The sequence below is a fragment of the Malus domestica genome, chromosome 14 (assembly GCF_042453785.1).
Source record: "Malus domestica chromosome 14, GDT2T_hap1".
NCBI lineage: Eukaryota > Viridiplantae > Streptophyta > Magnoliopsida > Rosales > Rosaceae > Malus > Malus domestica.
In genome coordinates this window covers 27,659,223-27,684,419 of record NC_091674.1, presented here as the reverse complement: position 1 = coordinate 27,684,419, position 25,197 = coordinate 27,659,223, and the positions used below count along the sequence as shown (strand labels likewise).

Genomic DNA, 25,197 nt, shown 5'->3' with positions numbered 1-25,197 from the left:
CAACGGCCCACACTGATTGATGAGGAGGATCCTCATCCTTAGCTCAGAAGAGGATCCTGGTCCATTCCCACATGACCACCCTCAAACTTTCCCATTTAATTATTTTTTAATTGGTCCAATCAAGTTTGGACAGCTAACATCAAGCTGATCTTTCCCAAAAAGAAAATGGGTTGTCTGTCCTAGGTGTATTTTTGCTAACTGGTGTGGCTCCCCTCTTTATGCTTCCAGTGCCTCATTTTGCTTTCTACACCCACATATTTAACACACTTATTTGTCTTAAAATTCAATATAATCTCTAAAAATATTATGTAAATTAATATGAACTTGTAATTATTTGAACTTTTATCTTATACCTTAAATTCACCAAAATATTAAAGGTGTTGATGCACAAAATCAGCGAAGACTTTGGTACAACAGAAAGTGTCAGGTTTTGTGACCTTCGCTTGGTTGCTTCCGTCACTAGTGAGGATAAGTACGTAAATGAATAGAGACAGAGAAGCAAACACAGGATGTACGTGGTTCACCCAGATTGGCTACGTCCACGGAGTAGAGGAGTTCTTATTAGTAGTGAAGGGCTTACACAAGTACAAAGGATCAAGCTCTCAATTTAGTGAGTTCTTGTGAATGATTTAACACAAAATGGCATTAGGCAATATTGTGGGGGAATGACCCCTATTTATAGAAAAACTTGTAGCTTTGTCACATTGACATGTGTCATGTTATGATTGGTTCTTGATGTCGACACGTGCTGCGCTCTGATTGGCTTCTAATCTTGACACGTGTCGAGTAGTGATTGGCCTCCTGGTCGGAGGGGAACTCTTCTGGGTCCTTGACAGTATAGCGTTGGCCGGTGCTCGGTAGTTTCGGGATTGGTCAAGTATGGTACAAACAGTGCTCCCCTAAGTTCCCGAGTGAGGGAAACTCCTCGGTTGGGGACTTGCAAGATCCAATCCCTTGAGTAATTACGAAACTTCTAAGTACCGAAGTGTGGTCTGATCTTCATCTGCCCTTCTCTGGAAGTACCTTTCCTCCATCCGGGAATGGTGTACTTAGCTGATGTTGACGCACAAGGTAATGTATCAATTTCACTTAAAGCTTAGTTGTAGTTTCGGGCTTAGTCAAGTGTGATACAAACCCTATAGTAGGAGTCCCCCAAGTCGCCGAGCTAGGAGATCTGCCGAAAGAGGTGACAGACAAGGTAAGCAGTCAAACTTCCAAGTAAGCAACCCAGGATCAGAGGTTTGACTTCGGCTTCCGGTTGATTGTTCTCCTTCTCCTTGTCTCTCATTCAACTGCCAGGATAAGGAGAAGCAAATGGATAAGAGATGATATGAGATACTTTTGCTTTTGAAGAAGTAACTTTCCACAAGCTTATTCTTGAACTGTGCTGGAGGGTTTTCTGGTGCCCTTCAGAGTATAAGGCCGACTCAAAAATTTGAGGGTCAAAACAAGTCCATCAAATCTAGAGTACGTTCGACCTTGATGATATGGGATACTTTTGCTGTTGACGGAATAATGAATGTGGTATGGAAAGGTGTCGTGCTGTAGTGATCTGTTTCAGCTCACCGTTGAACCTTCTGCTTCAATCTTTTGCATGGCAGAAGTGGTGTGCAACCTTTGCATTTTAATGGTCCTTCAGAACATTCCTTCATAGTGACTCATCCACGCTTGGCAGCTTCAGTGTAAAGAGCCAATATCTGATCAACTGTCATGAGGTATTTGCTGGTGGAATTCGTGACCTTGACAGCAGTTGAGGATGAGTACTCGAGAGCAATGCTAAGTAAGCAACCAGGCAAAGGCTCCAGGCAGTCAGTTCCAAATTGGAGGTTTGATTTCAGGTTCCGACTGACTGCTCTCTTTCTCCTTGTCCTGCAGGTGTGGACAAGGACAAAGACAAAGATAGGGAGAAAGCATGATATGGGATACTCTTGCTTTCGACCCTGATGATATGAGATACTCTTGTTCTTGGTGTGGCTTATTTGCTGAGGTATTATCGGGGGGAAATAAAGCTGAGTATTTCGAGAGGTTATGTTGAGGGTGCCTTTTCGAATGCAAGAAAGGGTTGAGCATTTTTGCAGGTTTGCCTGTCCGTTGAGGAGGGAGGTCAATGTATATAGGGATTTCCCAATAACAAGTAGTAATGTTATTCCTTTACCCTTCTTGGTCACAGCAATGTAGTGGGAGCTGCCAGCTTCACGTGTTTTAATTTTGTCAGAGCACTTTGAAAAAGTGGTATGTGGTATCTGGAAAGCTGATGTTACGTGTGAAGATTACAGACAAGCTTTATCTAAGGAAATCTGGCTCTCGAAGTTCTGAGAGTTGTGCCTCTTCGGTTTTCGAACAAGCAATCCCGTCGAGGATCTGACTCTCGAGATTCGGAAAGCGGTGCTACTCCGGTTTTTGAGAAAGTAATTATGTTGGGAGTCTTTTCTCGAATGTGAGTAAAGGTTGGACGTTCTTGCCAACCTGTCTTGCCGCAAAACACGGAGGTCGACACACATAGGGACTTTCCAGTTGTCAAGCAGTGGTGTTGTTCCTTTACCCTTATGGGTAATAGTAGGGTAGCTGGAACTTCGAAATTCTCGTGCCTAAACTTTGTCAGAGATCTTTGATAAAGTTATATGTGGTACCCGAGGAGTTGATGGTGCATATGGAGAGCGGTGATTGAACAGTAAGATTCACGTGCTTTCTACTTCACCAGAAATCTTCGACAGATTGCCCGTAATTTCCGCAAAGCTGAGTGTGCATGTGACAGGTGCTGACGAGGCTGAAAAAGCAGGTGCTTCTTCGATTTCTGAGATCGGCCCTCGTGGTCTCTGAGCAGCCCAGCTTTTGAGAAAACAAACGCCTCTTCGATTTCTGAAGCTCTGTCGAGTGCAGATTTTTATAGAGGCTGGCATTAAGTTCCACAGCACACTTGAATCTCTATCAGTAGAAGCTCATTTCTTGCACTTCTAAGATCTTGATTTGTCTGACCTCTTCCCTCTTCAACACATTTGAAAATGTCTGGACCCTCCGACCGTCGTTTTGACTTGAACCTTGGAGAAGAGACAGCCACGCCTTCTCCAGACAACATATGGCGCCCATCCTTCATATCCCCTACTGGTCCTCTTACCGTTGGGGATTCTGTGATGAAGAATGATATGACCGCTGCAGTGGTGGCCAGGAACCTTCTCACTCCCAAAGATAACAGACTACTTTCCAAACGGTCTGATGAGTTGGCTGTTAAGGACTCTCTGGCTCTTAGTGTTCAGTGTGCAGGTTCTGTGTCTAATATGGCCCAACGCCTATTTGCTAGAACCCGCCAAGTTGAATCATTGGCTGCTGAAGTGATGAGTCTCAAACAGGAGATTAGAGGGCTCAAGCATGAGAATAAGCAGTTGCACCGGCTCGCTCATGACTATGCTACAAACATGAAGAGGAAGCTTGACCAGATGAAGGAATCTGATGGTAAGGTTTTACTTGATCATCAGCGGTTTGTGGGTTTGTTCCAAAGGCATTTATTGCCTTCGTCCTCTGGGGCTGTACCTGGTAATGAAGCTTCAAATGATGAACCTCCAATGCCTCCTCCTTCTGGGGTTTTGTCAAGTACTGAGGCTCCGGATAACCACCCTCCGGTGCTTTCTCTTTCTGGGGCTCTACCGACTGCTGAGACTTCCCCTAAGCAACCTTTGTGAAGGCTCCCTTTTGTTTGTTTATTTTGACTCATGTATATGTACATATTTGTGGCTTATCGAAAATATTAATAAATAAGCTTTGCTTCATTTCAACATATTGTGTTAAATACACCAAAGCCTTCTTCATAAAGTTCTTTGAATTTTTGCTTTTGTTGAAACCTGTATTGTTGAAGCTTTGTGAGTGAAGCATGTAGTTTGAGGTAGTGTTCCCTTAATTTCCCGAGTGAGGAAAACTTCTCGGTTGGAGACTTGAAAAATCCAAGTCACTGAGTGGTTGTGAGACTGCCGAGTATCAAGGTGCAGTAGCATATGGTGGGAGTCCCCCAAGTCTTCAGGCGAAGAGAGTTGCCGAATGAGGTGTTTAGCTAGTAGTCAATGTCATGAGTAGGAAAACTTCAATTGTTTCTTTTCGAAGTGGTAACCCAGGGCTCTTTCTTCATATATTGTTTTTTGTTATGAAGATGTGTTAGGCCCAAAGAAGTGGAGGCCTAGGCCCTTTTTTTTTTTTTTTTTTTTTTTTTTTTTTACTCCCTCCCTTTTTCTTTGGAATGTTTATACAGATATCTATAATGTGGCCTTTGTCATGATTTTGGAGGATGGGTGTATTCGAATCCAATGAGGGGTAGGGTATGACTCATTATCATGTGCCATGATTTTGTCTTCCTTTAACTTTTTTTTTTTTACTTTGCTTTACCATTTTTGCTTTCCTTTAGTCTTCCTTTAGCTTTTCTTCAATATAACACCATTTTCTGTGGCTCAGATCGCAAAACCATCTTCATGAAAGTTGTTCCTTAGCTCGTGAACTACAACATATCCGAATTGGAGATCCATCGGAGCAGTACAACTCCAGAAATTCAGGTATGATGAGTGATTGTTCGTCATTTGTATATCAACGCGTCAGACTTGTTGTGAGCTTCAAAAACTCCATTTTCTCTTGCTCAGATCAACATACTTTCTTCATCGAAGTTGTTCCTTAACTTGTGAACTACAACATATCCAAATTTGAGGTCCCTCGGAGCAGTATAACTCCAGAAATCCAGGTATGATGAGTGACTGTTTATCATTTGTCTGTCAACCCGTCAGATTTGTTGTGAGCTTTGAAACTCTATTTTCTCTTGCTCAGATCAGCATGCTTTCTTCATTGAAGTTGTTCCTCAGCTTGTGAACTACAACATATCCAAATTTGAGATCCATCGGAGCAGTATAACTCCAGAAATCCAGGTATGATGAATGACTGGTTATTATTTTTCTGTCAACCCGTCAGATTTGTTGTGAGCTTTGAAACTCTATTTTCTCTTGCTCAGATCAGCATGCTTTCTTCATTGAAGTTGTTCCTCAGCTTGTGAACTACAACATATCCAAATTTGAGATCCATCGGAGCAGTATAACTCCAGAAATCCAGGTATGATGAATGACTGGTTATTATTTTTCTGTCAACCCGTCAGATTTGTTGTGAGCTTTGAAACTCTATTTTCTCTTGTTCAGATCGGTATGCTTTCTTCATTGAAGTTGTTCCTCATCGTCTCTTTCATAACATATCAAAAATTCAGAATGAACTAATGGTTAAATATTTCCAGATCTTCGAAACATCACAGCAGCTTCGAAATCTGCAAGAATCCGACTGTCATGTTTGGAGCTTCAACACTTTAATTTCCGTCGCTCAAACAGAAATGGTTCCTTCTTGAAAGTTGTTCATATGCTCAAGAACTATAGGGTGTCCAAAATTCAGCTCCATTGGAGAAGAGCAGAGGTTGCAGAAATTTGATAGATGAAAGGAGGCGGAAGAGGGAGAGAGAGAAAAAGTCTCTTGGGTTGAATTTCTATTTTGGGGCAGATTCCAATTTTTGTAGCACCTTCATTATTGATGAATTGCTTGTACTTTTGTCCATTATGAAACTTGGGACTTTGGCTTGTTGTTGGATCTATTATAATATGTTTGGGAACATATATAAGTGAATAAATAAGAAGGAAAATTTTGGGCCCTTGTGGGTGTAAAACAAAAAATGTTTATGTTTACCCAAGTGTTTTTGTACAAGTTCAAGGGCATCTTGGGTTTTGTGAACAAAATTTGTTTATTTGGAGCAAGGTTTTGTGTTGAAGCTTTGTAGGTGAAGCTTTGGTGTTGAAGCTTTCTAGGTGAAGCTTTGATGGTGAAGCTTTGTAGATGAAGCTTTGTAGATGAAGCTTTCTAGGTGAAGCTTTGATGGTGAAGCTTTGATGGTGAAAGTATGTAGAGGGAGCTTTCTAGGTGAAGCTTTTTTAGGTGAAGCTGTGTAGGTGAAGCTTTTTTAAGTGAAGCTGTTTGGGTGAAGCTTTTTGGAGGTGAAGTTTTTTTTTTTTTTTTGGGTGAAGCTTTTTTAGGTGAAGCTTTTTGGGTGAAACTTTTTGGATGAAGCTTTTTGGGTGAAGTTTTGGAGGTGAAGCTTTTCGGGTGAAGCTTTTTGGATGAAGCTGTTTGGAAAGTCGAGGTCTTCTCATTTAGGTGAGTCTGGCTTCCACCTCCCACTTGTTGATAAAGGATGGTTGTAGGGGGTTTCTCCTGATATGTCTTTGCTTCGGCGGAGGCATGGTTATAAGCCTGCGCCATCACCTCAGAGTAAGTCTTCCAAGTATTGGCATTGATCATGTATTTAAAGAAACAATCACGTAGGCCTGCCGTGAAGGCTTTGAGGGCAGTCTTGTCGTCTGCCTCGGCACACCGGGAGTATTCATGGCTGAAGCGGCCAGCATACATACGTAATGACTCGTCTGGCTTCTGGCGGATAGTGTACAGGTCATCAATTTAGAGCTCCGCCAGAGAGGGTGGAGGGGAAGAGAAGACATCGCTCTTCGTCGGTGTGCATCCGGTATGCCATGGTGGACTCAAAGAGGTTAAGGTGCTCAATCGGGTCCTCTTTCCCAGTATAAAGTTGCAAGCCAAGCTTCTGCTTTGTCTTTGCTTGAAGGGGGGTGTTGAGGATCCTCCTTGTAAGAGGGCCAGGCCTGGGTTGGTTCCAGTCAGGTATTTCAGCCTGACGTTCAGCCTTCAACTTGTTTACTTCCTCAAGAAGTTGTAGGACAAGGGGGTCCTGAGCGGAGTTATGTGCCACTGGAGCTTTCTTTCGTAAATCTCCATCTCCTCTTGGAATTAGGAAGGTTTGATCAAGGGCATGTGATTTTTCCCTGGACTCGCTGTACTGGCTTCCAGGGTATGTCTGTCGGAACACCTCTGAGTCCCCTGTACCCTCATGTCTCTCTAGGACTTGTTGCCCCTTCCCCAAGTTGGTGGCCGGCTCGGGCCGTGGCAGGGGACCGAGTCTCTCAGAAATCCTTGGGTCATTGATCTTTGAGCTTATATGGATGGAATTCTCTCGACGTTGCTTCAGGAAATCCCGACAATCGCGAAAGACGGCTTTCGATCCTTCTGCCCCTTCAGCAAAGAGGTGTCTCCCTCCGCTTCTCATGGTTCGGGTCGAAGCAACTGGGTTAAGAGAAGCCTCATGTTGATTATCAAATCGAGGGGTAATTTGTTCCCTATCAAGGATATCTATGTCGAATGCATGTGACCCTCCATGTTGGAGGGCACCCAGTTGATGGTTGACTTCCACGGGGGCAACAAGCTCGCGTGTCTGAGCTTGCCTAGCTTCGTGAAGTGTCTCGAAGAGCTTCTCATATTGCTCCTGGAGGACCTCATTCCTCATTGCTATCTTGTTGTTCTGAGCTTCCAACTCATCGACTTTAGTTTGAAGAAGAACTCGTTTTCCTTCCTTCTTTCGTTGTTTCGCACTATGTGCAAGGGGGGTGTCATTCTGTGTGCTGTGGCTTCCTTCGCTTCCCATGCTGGAGAGGGATGCCTGATCAAAAGAAAGTGTACGAATGATAGAAACCAGCTTGACACAGCTGAAGAGAGTAGGAATAAGTGTCGTTTCCCACAGACGGCGCCAAATGTTGATGCACAAAATCAGCGAAGACTTTGGTACAACAGAAAGTGTCAGGTTTTGTGACCTTCGCTTGGTTGCTTCCGTCACTAGTGAGGATAAGTACGTAAATGAATAGAGACAGAGAAGCAAACACAGGATGTACGTGGTTCACCCAAATTGGCTACGTCCACGGAGTAGAGGAGTTCTTATTAGTAGTGAAGGGCTTACACAAGTACAAAGGATCAAGCTCTCAATTTAGTGAGTTCTTGTGAATGATTTAACACAAAATGGCATTAGGCAATATTGTGGGGGAATGACCCCTATTTATAGAAAAACTTGTAGCTTTGTCACATTGACATGTGTCATGTTATGATTGGTTCTTGATGTCGACACGTGCTGCGCTCTGATTGGCTTCTAATCTTGACACGTGTCGAGTAGTGATTGGCCTCCTGGTCGGAGGGGAACTCTTCTGGGTCCTTGACAGTATAGCGTTGGCCGGTGCTCGGTAGTTTCGGGATTGGTCAAGTATGGTACAAACAAAAGGTATATAATAAATTTACTTAAATCCGTCTAGTCTGTCTAAACCAAGCGCAGAGAAGAAAGAAAATAAGACCCTTTTTAACAATTGGTACATGTTTTGAGTTTTTTTTTTTTGTTTTTGTTAAATGTGTAGCTTAGAAATAAAAACTATGAAGAGATTTTTCAAGCCAAAGCCAATAGCATCATCCATTTGTTCATTGAGAAATATGGTTGAGTAACAGCTTAGTTGTTTACATTGAGAAAGATGTTTTTTCATGTATTGGTAATGAAGCTATCATAAAACATTTTCAGAATATGAAACCCCGTCGTGGACGCTCAAATTAGGATTTTATAGTTTGTAATGTTGTTTTGCGTATGATTTTTTTTAATGAAATGTATTATATTTAACTTTTCAATGTTAATTTTGTCTATAATTTTTTTTACCTTTATTAATGGAAACCCCCCCCCCCCTTCCGAATTAAAAATCCTGAATCCGCCATTGATTTGAACATAATGAAAGCATGGGGACCAAGTATAAAATAAATGTTTATTTAAGTATGCAACAAGCCTCTTACAATTTATTAAAAAAATAAAATGCAAAATTAAAGTTATATATTGTTTGTCTAATTGAGTCGCAACCTAGGCGGGTGCCTCAGCAGGTCTAGGTGTCATTTCTTAATTTTCAAACACCTAGACATTAATCGGGACGGTGGCTAGTCACCTAGCGCCTAGACGGCGTTAGACGGGGATTTTTAGAACAATGCTAATAATAATATGTATCAATGTGACACTAATAATAAGTTGCTTAAATTTTACATTGTTTTGACCAAACATTTATGCCTTTTCAAACTTTAATTAATGCACTAAACCCAAACTTCTGTTGGTGTTCCGTTAAACAAACTTACTCGACTATCACATGAAAAGGTCAAATTCATCATTTCAATCCAAATTACATCGAATGCCATGAACATCTAGTATAGCTTAGGTTTAACTGAAATTGACGTGGAAAGGAAAGGTCTTCACTTTTAGGGGAAACCCTCAGCTACTTTCAGTACAAGGCGATGATCTTAAATCCAAGTGCAGGTTTATGAGGAGGATGGACAATGAGGGCTGGCACCGTAACGCTAATTTTCAAAAGGTATTTGATGTGATTCTGGAAGTGGCAGTCGATGATGCTTCCGGCCGTAGCTGGAGGACCGATTAGGAGGCTATACAGAGAAATTTTAAGGAGAAAGGGTACGGGGATGTGGTTCCACAGTGTTTTGGGACCTAAGATGCGACGAGAATGTTGGGGTGACCGCTATGAGTGGGAACTCCGAGGACTTTGTCGAGTGCTTCTTGGACATTGACGGGGATGTTGACCCCGAACAGGTCATGAAAGCTGCCATCTCCGGTGAGCGGTATCAAAATCTGGCTGTTGTGGACTGATCTCTACATGATTTATTGCTCTCGTGGCTTGGTAACGGTTGTTGAGTAGTTCTGTTATGGAGTGTGATATTCACACACCCTTTTTACTTCTTACACGCCTTTCTAATTTTTAACCGTCGGATCAGATGAATTGAAGAAGATCAGATGACAGAAATTAACAAAGGGTGTGTTAAAAGTAAAAATGGGTGTGTGTATAGCACACCCCTTCTGTTATTTGAGGTTTTTCGATCCACAACCCGTTTGTCTATTAGATTTCCGTTTTTCTGAAGAAAAAGAAAACTTGAATTTCATTTTACGGTATGATTACGGACCCAAAATAAGATTTTGATTTTTTAATCTGAGGATATTATCTTGTTTGATCAAATTACTTGGTGCTCAAGTAAGCAGCTTCTGTACTAAAACATGCCTTACTCGGTCTGTCACATTTGGCAATCAAATTCTCCAACAAATTAGTTGGAAATTTTATTTACTGGAAATCACTCAACAGTGGGACACAAGTTCAATTGATTTGATAAAGAAACCAGCGCAAGTTCATATCTTTTCGATTCTCAAAGCAAGCCGAAACCTTGAGAGATAGTACATTTGCAATATTGAATCATAAATATATTGATACCACTCACACATATACATATATTATATGATAGGTCATGGAACTCTGTTTAATTCTTGAGGATTTGATTTTGATTTTCCTTCGAGTGATCTTCAGACCCCATTGATCTGTATTCGTAGCGGCTCGCCCATAGGAGATAGTACAGAAAGTTGAGTCCACTTAAGACACACATCAACCAGTAGAACCTCTCAAGGTGATAGTGATTCAAGTTGTTGCCAACTAGCCACGGTGTGTGCCTATATTCGCCCGTGATGCCATTGACTATGGACACGAGCACGGAGCTGAGGTAGTATCCAATGGCGAGTGAGGTCCAAGAGAGTGCCGTGGCCAATGATCTCATGCTCATTGGAGCTTCTGTGAAGAAAAACTCCATCATGCCAGCCAATGTGAAAAGATCCGCAGAGCCGAGAAACAAGTACTGCAAAGCCACCCAAAGGAATGTGATGGGCAGAGGTTCGGTGGAGTCTAATAGACCGTGTTTACTTGCGACGTTCTTCCGCTTGATTTCCACCAGAGCAGCCACCGCCATGGCAATGATTGAAAACACTAGTCCAGTTCCAATTCTTTGTAAATGAGTGATCCCCATTTCAGTGTTGGTTAATTTTCTCGCAAATGGGAGGATTGCGTGGTTGTAGATGGGGGCAAGGATCATGATGAAGAGGACAGGGAAGACCGGGAGAGAAGCGGGTGGAACCTTAAAGGTTCCGAGATTAGTATTCATCGTGGCAGCTTGTTGCACCGAGAACGTGGAGAGTTGAGCAAGGCAGCAGTTTAACATTACCGTAGACATTAGTATAGGGAGAATTCTTAGCACTGTTTTAACCTCTTCAACTTGCTTTACAGTACATTGCAGCATTGGATGGACAGGCCTAGTAGTCACTGCTAAGTTAAGGAACTTGAGGCTTTCGGTTGGAGTTTGACACGTCTGCTCGTCTCCCTCAATAGGCTCATTCATACAAGATGGGATCACAAGCATATTCGTGACAGTGTTGCTCGGTTTTCTAGCTTTGCAGGCATTCCAAATTGCTGCAGCTAGAACCTGTTGGATAAAACAATGCAGCTTTGTTTAGCAACAATCAGACGATGCAAATTGAAATTGTTTTATCTAAAGACCTGTTTTGCACATGTGGATTAAACCAGTTAGTCAAGTTCCAAAAAAACTATAGTAAATTAGAATATCGCCCTGTCAAAAAGATATAACGATTTTTCTCAGAATTTATACCTTGAAAATGGTTGTAATTGGACTTCCTGCAGGAATTTTAGTCCTGTATTTCGGAGATCCAAGGAGGAAGAGTGGTATGGAGATGAGTATTGTTGCGGTGGAAATCCCTAAACCCCATTGCCAGCCTTTGTTGTCTTCGATCCACACTACGAAAGTAGTAGCAACAAGAGCGCCACAAGAGAGACAGAAAACATAGTAGTTGAAGAATGCAGATCTCTGCTTCCTGCCTTGTTGTGTTGTCTCGTCGAACTGCTCAGCCCCGTGTGGTGGAAGAGAGCCTTTTATTCCTCCAACTCCGAGCGCCACCAGATAGAGGCCTGCAAATAACATCGCTGTTCTTGCGCCATGAGCTTCTTGGCATGGACTTTTGGTGCTCACTGAAACGCAGGGTGGTGGTTTTAGTGATGGTATCTGAGCTTGGATTGTGAGAATCAGTAGGCCCTGCTCCATCAGTCGAAATTAGTAATGAGTCTAGTCACATCTGTGTATAAAGATATCGTTATACAACAAAACAATACCGATAATGGTCTTTGTATTTAATATGTATTATGCTTAAGTTGAAAAATTAATTTCTTAATGTTGGACAAATAGCATTATACGCGGCTACGTCGATATTTGAATCGTGAGTCCCACATCGCCAACAAGGATTTTCTTACATAACCCTTGCTGCTGATCTGTGACAGCAATTTAAAACGAAATGCTTTCGAGTGCAATTATTGAGGATGGTTTAGTATGAAACTGTTAAAACCCGATTTTATAAAGTGATGGATGGCGGAGAGAGTTAGGATCCGAATGTTTGTTGGAAACTTACCATGAATTCTATAGCAGCACTTATCAAATAGATGCAATAGGTGGTGAAAAAAGCGTCGGCTAGAAAGCCGCCAAGGAGAGCAAGGAGGAAGGCCGTGCCCATGAAATCAGTTACAATGTTGGCGGAAGTGGATGGAGTAAAATGCATGAATTTAGAAAGATATAGCACAAGGTTGCTTGCATTGGCCAGGAAAGCAAGGTTCTCCAGTATCTCCACCACTAAAGTATGCAACACAACAAAGTTAGAAATATTCATGCCACATTCTCCATCCATATATTTAAAATATGCAACTTATCAAAAGTTGACAAAATGTTCTTGCGGATTCAGTGATCTAAGGCTCACTTACTAACCTAAGACGAAGGAAGCAGCAATCATGCCGCCATGACAGCCTCGTTTGGCAGGTCGGTTCCTCCAATCTACGTAGCCTACCCATATGTCCAAATGGCGCGCCTCATCCTACAATCATAGCCGAAACAAAGTCAGTATATAACAGTAAATAAACCGAGGACTAAGTTATAAAACTTCACTTGAAACTCACCATCTCGTTTTCAAAGCTTCTTGGACTTTTTTCAGAAAGGAAAGGGGAAGGATTACTGGACTGCGTGGACACGAAAAAACACTAGTACGTTGGCAGTGATAGAAGGGGGCCATATTTATAGACTGGGAAAGTGGTGGTAGAACTATTGGAGAAAGGTCTAGACTTCAGGAAAAGGACTACTCATTCTCCCCAACCTTTTGAACCTTTAAACGATAGAGTTGGCAGCTTCTACCCCTCAAAAATTCAAGAAAAAAAGGGAAAGTGAATGTAAAACGGGAGCCAAATATACTCCCCCAGTCCAAATACTAAAGTAATATTGATCTTCTAATATGTTCTGAATTGACATAAACATTGCTGCTTTGAAGCTGATTCACATAATATGCTCAGTATACAAGTGTAAGAAGCTGATTGTAAAAACGGGAGATAGAGATGATGTGCAAATTAATTGGGAGTCAAGTGTGGAGCTAGCTGATTTGTCTGACCAAAACATGCATCCTGTTCTTGTCAAGATATGTAATGATATATCATATATCACAAGATGGAGTACAAAACTAAATGCAAGTGGGATAGACAAAATAAATGAGGGTCTTAATCTCATGATGTTGTTCTTGAAGGTCTAGAAGATAAAGCCATACTGCTTTTCAGGGCATGCCCTATATCCACGCCATTCAAAATCGCTTACCCTAATGAAGAACAATTGCTTAGTGTATGATCGTCATGCTGATATGTGCAATTATTAATTCACGTGTTATAATATGAGTGAACAACGATGCTAATATTTAATTAACTTGGGATATAGCTCAAATTAGTAGATACATGTGTTAAAAATTATAATGAATGGATTAGTACCACCATGTTGTGCATGTACAGAGACCATTGTTCTAAAAATCCCCACCTAGGCGCTAGGCGGTTGGCCATTGCTCCGATTAATGCTTAGGCGTTTGAAAATTAAGAAAATGCGCCTAGACCGCCTAGGCACCCACCTAGACACCTGTCTAGGTTGCAACTCACTTAGATAGAAAATAGATAACTTTCCTTTTGCATTTTATTGTTTCCAATAAATTGTAAGAGACTTATTGAACACTTATATAAACACACATTATATGTTTGCTCCTCATATTTTCATCATGTTCAAATACTTCATAATATATATGTCATTTTATTTTCTAGTTTATGATGAAATTATATATATTTTTAAGTATAAACAAACACTTATTTATACGAAATACAATAGATTTACTTAAATCAGCCTAGCTCGCCTAGGCTCTGCCTAGCCGTCTAGGCGCTAGGCCCCAGCCTGCTGCCCGACTAATACCTAGCGTCTTTTAAAACCTTGACAGAGACAACTAAAGCTCAATGGGGCATCCCCCCACCACACACATACAAACAAACTCGGAGGCAGAATTCTACATACTTCTAAGTTTAAAGAAGAGATATATGTACAACATTACTCACAAATATATACACGTATGAAATATAATTAACTGACCTTTAAGTTGTATATTTACTTGTATTTCCCAAGTGAAGATTTTAGCAAACTAAGGAAGATATGTAACATCTTTGATAACTTTAGAGTAATACTATAGTAGCAACATATTTCATGAATATATGATGAGTCATGTAATGTGTTTGAACGACTAACTATACTAACCAAAGTTTAAGAAAGGTATTGACATTCTAGTGTTATTGCTTGTTAAACCGTATTTTATTATTCAAAGTCGACTCATGAAGTAAAAAAAATAAAAAATTGGATCCGTCCTCAGCGTGCCAATCGGTGTGACAGATGAGGCCATTGTGTCTTAAACTAATCTCCAAGGATCAATTCTTTATCTACTCCCAAATCATGGAAAACCTTTTGCTTAATTTCTTAGGTCGAATTTAACAAGGCTATCCAAATTTCCCCATCAAAGTTCATGTGATTTCTTCTGGCATTGAGCTTTCAGAGCTGGACTGAGATGCTTCTCCTTTCGACTAGAGTCGTCTGACTGGTACTATATATTACGTACTGGTGTGGCCATATCATTCTATGTACGTAGTTGCCCGGTAGCTTAGGTTTCCTTTCTGAGCCACCTGTATGCCTGATCATGAAAATATGTGTGGCTATAATTTTTCAGAGACAAATTGGGTGGCTATTAGGGTTTCTCAATTGGGTGTGGTCCTAGCAGTCCACTATTTAATTACTCCCATGCATTGATATTGCCAATACATCTAGGGTTCCCCTTGTCGAACTTGAAAAATGCTTATTAAAATAAATAAAAGTATATGGGGATATCTTATTAAAATGAAAAAAGAAGTTACACTTAGTCGGAGAACACAAACTTTACCTCTAAAAAGTGAAAGATACAAAACAACAGCGACAATAACAACAATAAAGCATTATCTCATTAAATGAGGTTGACTGTATGAACCCTAGAACTCTACTGTGCTCAAATTTGTATTTAGAATATGATTATGATAACATGGTTTTCACAATATGTGTAATCATATGTGAAGGCACACCATAACATTGGTGTACTAATATACATATGATTGTAGTGATATAAGTTAATTAATTAATAAAGAAAATAATATAATATAATATAATTAATTAATTAATTCTAAAAGGATATGAATAGTTATATTTCAACGTGAAAAGTTATAACTTCCCCTGAAGAATATAACTCATCCAGAAAGGTTACTTCCATCTCTATATATTTGTTAAATCCTTTTCTGTCAGTTTTTATTCAATTCAATATTCACTCTCTGTTAATATCCTTCACACCATATTGTGATCGACAGAGTAAGCGACATCAGTTTCCGATCCTGGGAATTACCCGATTTCAATCAATTTGAGCCAAGTTTTCCGTTAGCTCCAAGTACTCAATCTCTTTTCTTTGAGTCTTTTCCAAGTCTTCATAGGTTTTATTCTACTTATTTTGCCCTAAGCCTCTATCTCATAAACGCATATTCTGACTGGAGCATCTGTCACATAAACGCATCCTCTAAAAAACGAAAGATACAAGAAAAAATTAAAATAAAAACACAGGCTAACAATAAGCATTTTATCTTTATACCCTTGCTGCTCTTGCTTTTGGTGCAAGGCATAAATATCTTCCTTAAGTGTATATTTCCATATGCCAATTTTCAGTAGATGATGTTAGGAATCTGATTTGAGTTGTTTCACTTTATTTTTGGGTAGGGGTCTGATCAACAAGCTTTTATGAAGCTAATTGTGGGAGTGTTAGGTTTGCTTTTTGAATGAGAGTTACAACACATATTCATCATCTCAACATCACCGCGAAGGGGTATAATCATCTGATTATTATTCTTAATTTTCATAGAATGTAGGTTTTCCCGGGTAGCGTTTCGTCAAGGAGAACATTAGTATGCTAATCTTAATCACCTAAATATGTCAAGATTATTCCTCACCGCCCACCCGCTAATTAAAGGAATATGACTGTTCATATTACTAATCATAATGTACGTAATTAGGCGGTGTAAATGGAATATGACTAATCATATTAACTGTTAAAACAGTAAATGGAATTTGACTAATCATATTATCTGTATGTTTTAACTGGGTTTTATATGTTACGGAAGTTGTATTGATAAATTTTTTTATCCGGCTACATCATCTGTTTCGACTTCTTTGACTACTTGCTATAGTGTGAAAGAGGAAGCGAGAGCATCAACCTGCTGGTGTGGATCAAATCTCTGGTTTCATATGTTATACCCAACAGAAAGTTAGATTTGCTAATCTCCCTTAATATTGCAAAGCTCAAACTTAACCTAAGTATTGTAAAGCAGTGGAAAAGAGAGAATGCGTATGAAAATGAGTGGCAAAAAGATTGCTAAAACTAGAAGTATATGTTAAAAGTTTCCTGCATATATATCCTTCAAATATTCTCGTCTGTCATTACTCTAATAACCTAGTAACTAGAAGCATATACAGCAGAATCCCTGTTTAGAATATTAACACCAGCATCAACAACATGTGACATGGGAACTTCTAGACGACCGAATGGGGACTCCAACAACTCCAATACCATCTAGAAAATTCCTCAAACCATTTCGGCTGGGCGGGACCTAGATGGCCGGTGGATCACCACCGGTCCGCCATTTAACCGGGGATCCAACCGAACTTTTGTGTCAATTCAATGTCCCAAATATTCAACAAATAGAAAGTGCAGTAGCCACAAACATTGGCCATGAAAAGTTTCTGTTTTGTAGTAAACTCTTCTATCTACAGCCACCAAATCTTATAGTGGTTGTTTAAGGAAGTGCCTTGTTTCACCTGAAGTTTCCCTAGCCAATAGAGACTGACCTAAATGCTGGGAACAATGGGAAATGGGTTCGGATAGTGAGGTGAAGAACTACTACAAATAGCAACCATTAAGGCAGTAGACTGTTGTAGTGGTTTAAGTTTGCCCTAAAAATAGAAGGGTTGAAAGAAATACTCAAAATGCATATCCTATGTTGGCCAACATGAGAAGGTTGAGAAGAACTGCTGCATATTCCTTATGTTTTCCATTGAACATGTTCTTTGCTTTGATTTTGAAACAATACGAAATTGAAAATTCCTCCAATCCACACAAGTTGGAGGTGCCACTTCCAATCTAGTTTGAACTTTTTTGCATAGTTGGTCAATTAGGCCATTGGAGTATGATTCTCTTCGCTCTTTTTTTTCCCTCCCCTTCCCTCCCTTCCTATTTAAACTATCACGGTTAAGTCATTTCAACATCTTATATTAATTTTTCATAAAAAGAGAGACAAATTAGAGAATGTGAAAGGAAGGAATGAAATCCTAGTCCATTTCCGATAGTTTGGCTAAGTGTAGCACCCTATGCCATTTTTAGCCTACTACATATGAATGTTTTGATGAATACTGCAGTGCTATATTTTTTATATTCAGTGATGCAGGGCTTAATAATATGAATTTTTTGTGGTGGGATTCGTTGCATTTTTCTGTTTCTTCCTATGGTGTGCCTTATTTTCTGATTATTTTGCACGTGATGGGCCACAATAAGATCAACAGAGATATGAGGATAGAGAGAGAAACGGAAGAGAGAAGACAGATATGATGATATTTGCATCACACCAGATCCGCGCCTCCCAGTTGCTCCGTGGTGAGCCGAGCCAACACCAACAATGGTGGCTCGGGCCTCCAACCAAACTACATTTAGCTTGGTCACCAGCTCTTGAGCTTGGAATCTTTTTTCAAGATTCCATTTAGCCCACATTAGAGATGGGTTTTTGTAAAAAAAATGGACTACAATGAGCCATTCGGCCAACCATAGAAGATGACCTTAGCAAACCCGGGTTAGACTAGTTAGGCTAAAACAGTGTGTCCGCTCACTTGCATCTAAACTTACATTTTTTATCCTGTATATTAGAGTATTTTATAGGGAACTTTAACGAAAAACTTCAAGCACTATTCACTTTAACGAAAAACCATATTTTTACACTAAAAAATCAATTATGGTACTATTCACTTTACCCTTATCGTTAAAACTCAAGTTTTCAAACTTTTTTCATTAGTTTCCCTTATTTTATAATAAGTTTGAGGTTGTTGAGCCATCAAAAGAAAGGGATTGCTTTAGTGGGTTTGCATTAGAATTGCTCATGTACTTGGAGAAAGCAAAAGAACCAAATCACTTTCCACTTGTTGCAAATCTAAATGAGAACCCAGAATTGGGTTCCAAAAGCAGAACTGGATTAAGATTGGGGATTGGATCTTTTACACAGTGCGTCGTATATGGGCTTAAGCTCATTGTGGATAGCTCCCAAAACGCAGAACAAATTATGGGCTTACGTACAAAGTGTAAGACAAATTATTGGACTAAAGAATTTAACCCAAGTTTAGAATTTTTTGTTACGGAAATAATTTTCGCACACTCTTTCTTCTTCACATATTTTTGATTTGATTATTTATGCCTCTTAATTCTCATTTCACTTATTCAATTTAAAGTCAATTAATAAGTAAGGATGTATAAGTGATAAAATGAACGTGTGAAATTACTTCCATTTCTTTACATAAACGATACTAAACGACGGAAAAATCAGACACAAGATCTTGTAATTGTCTAAGATCGAGACATTCACAAACACGAAGGGGACCTAGCAACTTACTTATTTCGAATGGTACTGAAATTCCAATTCCAAACTATCGTATTACAATTCCTCTTCCTCCTAATTTCATATGTTTACTAACATAAACAAATTACAAAATATATATAACACACATTTCAATCTTTAATCTCATTCTCAGTTCACATTTTTCATATTCCTAACGTCCACGATTCACGAATCCCTCCATTCTAAGTACATCACTAGAATTTTGTTTTGGCATATTGGCTAAAGTGGCACCGAGTGAATATAAAATCTGTATGAAGGGACATGGCTGGCCCCACGTCACGTAGACGTGGCCCAATGGTGGCCCGCCATGTTGAGTCGTGAGCGCCGCGAGTTGGTTAAAGTGGCACTGAGCGGTCAGAGTCAGAGAGAATCGGCACTGAGTCATCTGTTTCTGACTCGCTCCTTCTGAATTCTCAAAGCGATTGCTTCGACTCGATTCCTTTGTTTCTGTATTCTCCATCGTTTTCATCTTCCAATTAGAGCACTATTACCATTATGCCCCTCCACATTTACCATTATGCCCTCCACTGCATGTTCCACGCTCGCATTCTGTCATTTTCTTGTGGAAAATGTTTAGAATATTTTAGCATGTTGTTTGCACGTCTTTCTAAAGAAAATAAAATAAAATTTTGTGAATGCATACCTATTTTCACTTATCACGCACTTCTTTTAATTTTGTATAGTCGGATCGTAAAAATTGAAAAATATTAAAGAACAAAAATTAACAAAGAGAGTGTGAAATATAGCACCGCTATGAACAAGTCTCCCTCCCCTAACTAGCTCGCTATGATTTGGGAGAAAAATGAACAATTTTCTTTTCCAAAGAATATGGGGCTTGAAAGAGACTCTTAAAGTGAGATTTTTCAACTGTCACCTCACAATTTAATGTCAATTTTAGTGTAAACATTAGAAATATTGTGCAAAAAATATGAGATGACAAAGAATCTATAGAAAGTTTCACTTTAAAAGAGTCTTTTTAGCATTTCTCTTTTCTAGTATCGCCGTAATTTGTCAGTTATTGCATTAGAATCTAAATGAATACATTCCTTTAACGAGAAAATACAATATTTTCTCGATATTCAAATAAACTTCTTTAATATAGTTCAATAAATATAAAAATGTTTTGCAACCTAAATTTTTCCACAAGAGTGAAGTCATATTGTGAGACATGCACCAACTAAAAAAATGTGTGTTCATATTGTGAGTCATATTGATTTACATCACCAATATTTTGGCACGATACTTATTGATTTTTTAATTCAAAAATCATATCTAATAGGGTGGGTTAATTTCAAGAGTATATGTGTGTAAAACTTGTGAAATATGTATACAATCAGGCTCTTTAAGGAAAGGAATATTCATTTTTTTCAAAAAAAAAAAATAGGGACTAATTGTGGGACTCACTGTATATCGAATTTTAACTATCTAAACCGTCTATTTTATAAGTCCCGACTCATAGATCATTCTTGAAAAATTCAATTCAATCCAAAATCATTTGCCTATTTAATTGTCACTATGAAATTTTAATGTTTTTAGAACATATTGTTCGTAAATTTCTTTGAACTTTAATTAGATACTTCAAATATTTTTTATTTGACTATATTTTGTAAAGATAATCTATAAAATGTAATTTAAAAAATAAACAATTCGGATCGTTGAAGTTCAATATGGTGCGATCCTGCAACTAAAACTCTGGTTATAGAATTGATGCTTTATATCGAAGGGTAGGATAGTAATCTACCCCATCTTTGTCCTCTCCTGGAACAGGGACCCCTAATGGCTTTTACTATATTTATCACCATCAGGTTACGCTTCTGAGAAAGAGAGAAGGAAACTCTCCCTCTCTCTCTCTCCCCCTCCCTCCCTCCCTCTCTCTCCTCTCTCTCTCTAAAACTTCCCAATTTGCATAGCTCTTCTTCTTCTCCACTGTTTCACCACCACCTTCAAATTCAAAGTCCCATAAGTTCTCCTTCTTCTGAGTGATGGGTGTGTGCAGCCGCTGTTCCCACACTTCCCACATCACAGAAATCATCATCACCAGCTTCTTCCGCCACAAAGCGTGATTCTTTCCAACCCAGAGCTTCGGATCACTCTACTTCTCAAACACCAAGCTGTGATGTTCTCGACAGCAACTTAACAAACGCCTAGTATACAAAACTAATTCGTCGGAGTGTTGACTGTGAACATGGCCGGCGGGAGGGTCAACGGCGGCCGAAATTCGTCCGTCCTCAGTGCTTTGCTTCAGAACCAGAGGAGTTCTGAGCCTCTTGATTCTCTGTTCCTTTCTGGGTCATCAAATTCTTCCTCTGCTTCTTTTCTGGGTACTATTTCACTCACTCTTTGTGTACTCTGCTTCTTTTCTGGGTACTATTTCACTCTCTCTTTGTGTACTCTGTCTCTGTGATTTTTATTATTTGGGTTGATTTATCACTAATTTTTTAGTGTTTCTGATCTGGGTTTTCTGATTTTTCCCTAAATATTTGATCTTTTGGCATATATGAATATGTTAGATATGCAGGTTGCTGCTTAACTTGTGTTTGAATTAAGCAAAGATTGAAATTTGCACATAGTATAGGCCCCTGTTCATCTTTCTGTTTATAATTATGTTAATGATCTCGGAATTCGGAATCGTAGAATAATTAGCAGCCAAAACAAGCACACTCTTCGTGATCGGTGCCGAGAATGCTCGTCAATTTTAGATAATCCATATGATTTGTATTGGAAAATTGTGTGGCAAGATGTTGTTCATGTGTGTGGTAGAATTTTGGAAGATGGTATTCTAATTAACAGATAATATCTTGTTCAGGTTCAAGATCGATGGTGAGTTTCGAAGATGTACGCGGAGGAAGTGGATTGAATAGGTCATTGTTCCACCAGTATGAGCACGAAGATAACGGGGAAGATGACTTGGGTGAGTATCTCCATCAACCTGGGAAGAAGAGGCGGCTAACCGCTGATCAAGTCCAGTTTCTCGAAAAAAGCTTTGATGTGGAAAACAAGCTGGAACCAGAGAGGAAAGTCCTGCTTGCAAAGGACCTTGGCTTGCAGCCTCGGCAGGTTGCGATATGGTTCCAGAACCGCCGGGCGAGGTGGAAGACAAAACACCTTGAGAAGGATTATGAGGTGCTGCAAGCCAACTACAATAATCTCAAGGCTAACTGTGAAAGCCTTTCGAAAGAGAATGATAAACTGAAGGCCGAGGTAGCGATTAATATATGTCATTCGCTGCCTTAGTTTTTCCATTTGTAGTATTTTGCTCTCGAATTTGACATGATATGTTTGAATTGGTCATCAGGTTCTTATCCTCTCAGACAAGCTGCAACTCAAAGAGAAGGAGAGGGAAAATTCAGAACTATCTGATACCAACAAATTATCTCAAGAACTGCCGCAGAAGCCAATTGCTGACTCGGCCTCCGAAGGCGAAGTATCAAAAGTCTCAGCTGTGGCCTCTAAGCAGGAAGATCATAGTTCAGGCAGGAGTGACATATTTGATTCAGACAGCCCACATTACCCGGATGGAGTTCACTCTTCACTCTTAGAGCCTGGTGATTCTTCATATGTTTTCGAACCTGAGCAGTCTGACCTTTCCCAAGATGAAGAAGATAACTTCAGCAAAAGCCTGCTGCCTCCATACATCTTCCCAAAGCTTGAAGATGTTGATTACTCCGATACGCCTGCAAATTCCTGTAATTTCGGATTCCCGATGGAAGATCATGCCTTTTGGTCCTGGTCTTACTGAGTTTCTTCTGCAAAATTCGAATTCCCGGGTTATTATCTTCTTGTTTAAAGTATGGCATAGAAGTGAAAATAAGTAGCAAAATGTCGCACCCCGATCCAGATGTGGTGGTGGGAGCTAGGTTTCAAATGCAAAAGATGGTGGATTTTGCCCCATTTGTAATCTTTTTTTATTTCATGGGGATCTTAATTAGTGTTTAATGGACCATTTTTGTATGCAATTCATGTAATTAAATAAAATTATCTTGTTAATGCAACTTGACGGAAAAGCCTCTCATTTCATCTTCTTATTTGAAAAATGGGTAAATTACATTTTCATACCTCAGGTTTGGAGTCTATTTCAATCCCATACAACATCTTCAAAAAATTTCACTTTCATACCTTAAGTACTATTTTATTTCAAAATAATACATCCGTTACATTTTCCATCCATTGATCTGTTAAATGCTGACGTGGCTGCCACATATATGCCATGTGGCTGCTAAATATCTGTCATGTGGCAAAAAAAATTAATTTTTTAAATTTTTTTTAAAAACCTAAATCTTCTAAATATAAATAATAATTAAAAAAAAACTGAAATAAAGCACCCCGTCAACCAAAACCCAGAAACACATAACCCCCCAAAATCAGAAACCCAGAAAGAACCCCCACCCGCCTGCGACCCTCCTTGTGCACCCCCCAACCCGTGGCCCTCCCTCCCTCCCTCCGCACCAACCTTCGCACCCACCCTCTTCCCTTCTCTACACACCCCCACTCCTTAAATTCGGCGATGGCGAGACGGGATCTGGAGGGTTTTTTTTTTTTTTTTCCCGGGTTTGCAGGGAAGAAGAAGAAGATGGGGGAGATGGGTTTGGGGATTGCGGGGAGAAGAGAGGAGAGATGAGGATGAGGGGGATAAGATTTTTTTTGGGGGGGGGGGGGAAGCGAGGTGAGGTCGTGCGGGAGGGGGGAGCGAGGTGAGGTCGCCCCGGGGGGGGGGTGGGGAAGGAGGCTGAGGTCACGCGGGGGGTGGGGGGGGAGCGAGGTGAGGTCGCAGGGGGAGGGGGGAGGTGAAGGAGGGTGAGGGGATTTTTTTTTCCCCCTTCTTCCTCCCTCCTCCTCTTCTTCTTGCTGCTGCTGTAGGTTTTTGGATTTTGGGTTAAGGATAGGGATTTGGGTCGCTGGGGGGAGGAACTGTGTTTTGGGATTTTTTTTTTTTTTGTTTTTCCTTCTTCCTCCCTCCTCTTCTTCTTCTTGCTACTGCTGCAGGTTTTTGGATTATGGGTTGCTTGGGGGGGGGTTAGGGATAGTGGGTTTATTTTTTATTTTTTTTAAAGAAAATTCAGGTTTAAAAAAAAAAATTATTTACCATGTGGCAGACATTTGGCAGCCACGTAGCATACATGTGGCAACCACGTCAGCATTTAACGGATCAATAGATGAAAAATGTAACGGATGTATTATTTTGAAATAAAATAGTACTTAAGGTATAAAAGTGAAATGTTTTGAAGATGTTGTATGAGGTTGTAATAAACCTCAAAACCTGAGGGGCTACTGTGTAATTTACCCTTGAAAAATTCATGAAACAAGTTCTAAACACGAGCCCTTACTAGTTCCTCTTTATGCTTCTATCCCGATGTTGCTTGCCGTTTCTTGCACACCAAGGAACTTTTGAAGTTAAAAATGAGCTGCAGAATGTTTAACCAGAAGAGGGACGTGCAGATGATTGGTCTGTGTGTATGTATATATGTATGTATACCTATTGAAATGTATATAATGTTGCTAGCGATAAAATCTGGTTGCACAGATTTCTTGTGAACCTCAGCGAAGCAAAGCATCCATCTTTCTTTCTTTCATTCATATTGTGGGGGTCAACTTCATGATGGCGAGTCATCCATGTTATTTTCTCTCTTTTTATTCGTCCACTTTTTCTTTTCTTTCCTTTCTTTGGTGGAGGCCAAAAGGCATAGAAGAAAATTTTCTGTTGGGGTACCCTGCCACGTCCGTCCATCCAAGACACAAATAAGGAAAAATAAACCCTTCGTCATTGGTGGATCTCCTTGTGCGTGTCTTTGAGGTATCGTGACAGAGCAGCTCGACTGAAGTTTTTTCTTCCACATATAGAACTCAAGAAGTTGCTAACCATAAAGTTCATAATTCTTCATCCTTTCCATATAATCACTAATCAGTCCTCCACTCTTGGTTTCGTTTGGGTTTAGATTCTTGGGAATATGGCTACCAAAACCGGTGATATAAGATCATGACATCGATTAGAAAGGGTCCCATTAAACAAAAAGAGAGACAATTTGGCACACAACCCCATCAAATGATAGTGATGTTCTTGCTTCTATCATGTTGAGAATAATTTTTCTTTTTTGCGCTGGAACACATGTAAATATCATGTGTCATTATATAACTGAAAGAAAGTTTTATTTTTAAATTAGTAATTTTGTAATACAAGTATCTCATCATTTGTTTAATGATACGTACCTCGTATTACGGATACACTTGAAAAATATCTCCATGTTGAGAACTATGATCTTGGCCAAATTGGCAATAAGGTTAAGTGTGTTGGAGGAACTTCTCTTGCGTGATTTCTTTAGCAAATTTGATCATACTTTTCGAGTTAGCAACGAGCACCCTAGTGGTGCTTTTGTTTATTGGG

General features: G+C 39.8%; 2 protein-coding genes and 1 long non-coding RNA gene across 7 annotated transcripts; 2 read left to right on the top strand and 1 right to left on the bottom strand.

The window, feature by feature from the left end:
• The first annotated feature begins 4,313 nt into the window (after nucleotides 1-4,313).
• Nucleotides 4,314-5,659, top strand: LOC139191479 (uncharacterized). 4 transcript variants are annotated; one of them, XR_011575551.1, is made up of 5 exons: nucleotides 4,314-4,535; nucleotides 4,620-4,717; nucleotides 4,801-4,898; nucleotides 4,982-5,079; nucleotides 5,255-5,659. It is a non-coding gene; the product is annotated as an uncharacterized lncRNA (long non-coding RNA). The 4 variants fall into 4 exon arrangements; XR_011575552.1 differs by having other exon boundaries at nucleotides 4,333-4,535; nucleotides 5,163-5,659; XR_011575553.1 differs by lacking the exon at nucleotides 4,982-5,079 and having other exon boundaries at nucleotides 4,333-4,535.
• Nucleotides 5,660-9,947: 4,288 nt separating this feature from the next.
• On the bottom strand, nucleotides 9,948-12,829 carry LOC114821211 (protein NRT1/ PTR FAMILY 4.6-like). The gene is made up of 5 exons (XM_029093195.2): nucleotides 12,705-12,829; nucleotides 12,517-12,622; nucleotides 12,167-12,384; nucleotides 11,356-11,796; nucleotides 9,948-11,172 (listed from the first exon to the last, which is right to left on the bottom strand). Exons 1-5 carry the CDS (start codon nucleotides 12,705-12,707, stop codon nucleotides 10,183-10,185), a joined length of 1,758 nt encoding a protein of 585 aa, XP_028949028.1. The 5' UTR covers nucleotides 12,708-12,829; the 3' UTR covers nucleotides 9,948-10,182.
• A 7,792-nt stretch (nucleotides 12,830-20,621) lies between these two features.
• LOC114820486 (homeobox-leucine zipper protein HAT5-like) lies at nucleotides 20,622-22,810 on the top strand. 2 transcript variants are annotated; one of them, XM_029091222.2, is made up of 3 exons: nucleotides 20,622-21,139; nucleotides 21,625-22,019; nucleotides 22,114-22,810. In XM_029091222.2, exons 1-3 carry the CDS (start codon nucleotides 21,004-21,006, stop codon nucleotides 22,555-22,557), a joined length of 975 nt encoding a protein of 324 aa, XP_028947055.1. In that variant the 5' UTR covers nucleotides 20,622-21,003; the 3' UTR covers nucleotides 22,558-22,810. The 2 variants fall into 2 exon arrangements, with proteins under 2 accessions (XP_028947055.1, XP_070668569.1); XM_070812468.1 differs by having other exon boundaries at nucleotides 20,958-21,182.
• Nucleotides 22,811-25,197: the final 2,387 nt, after the last annotated feature.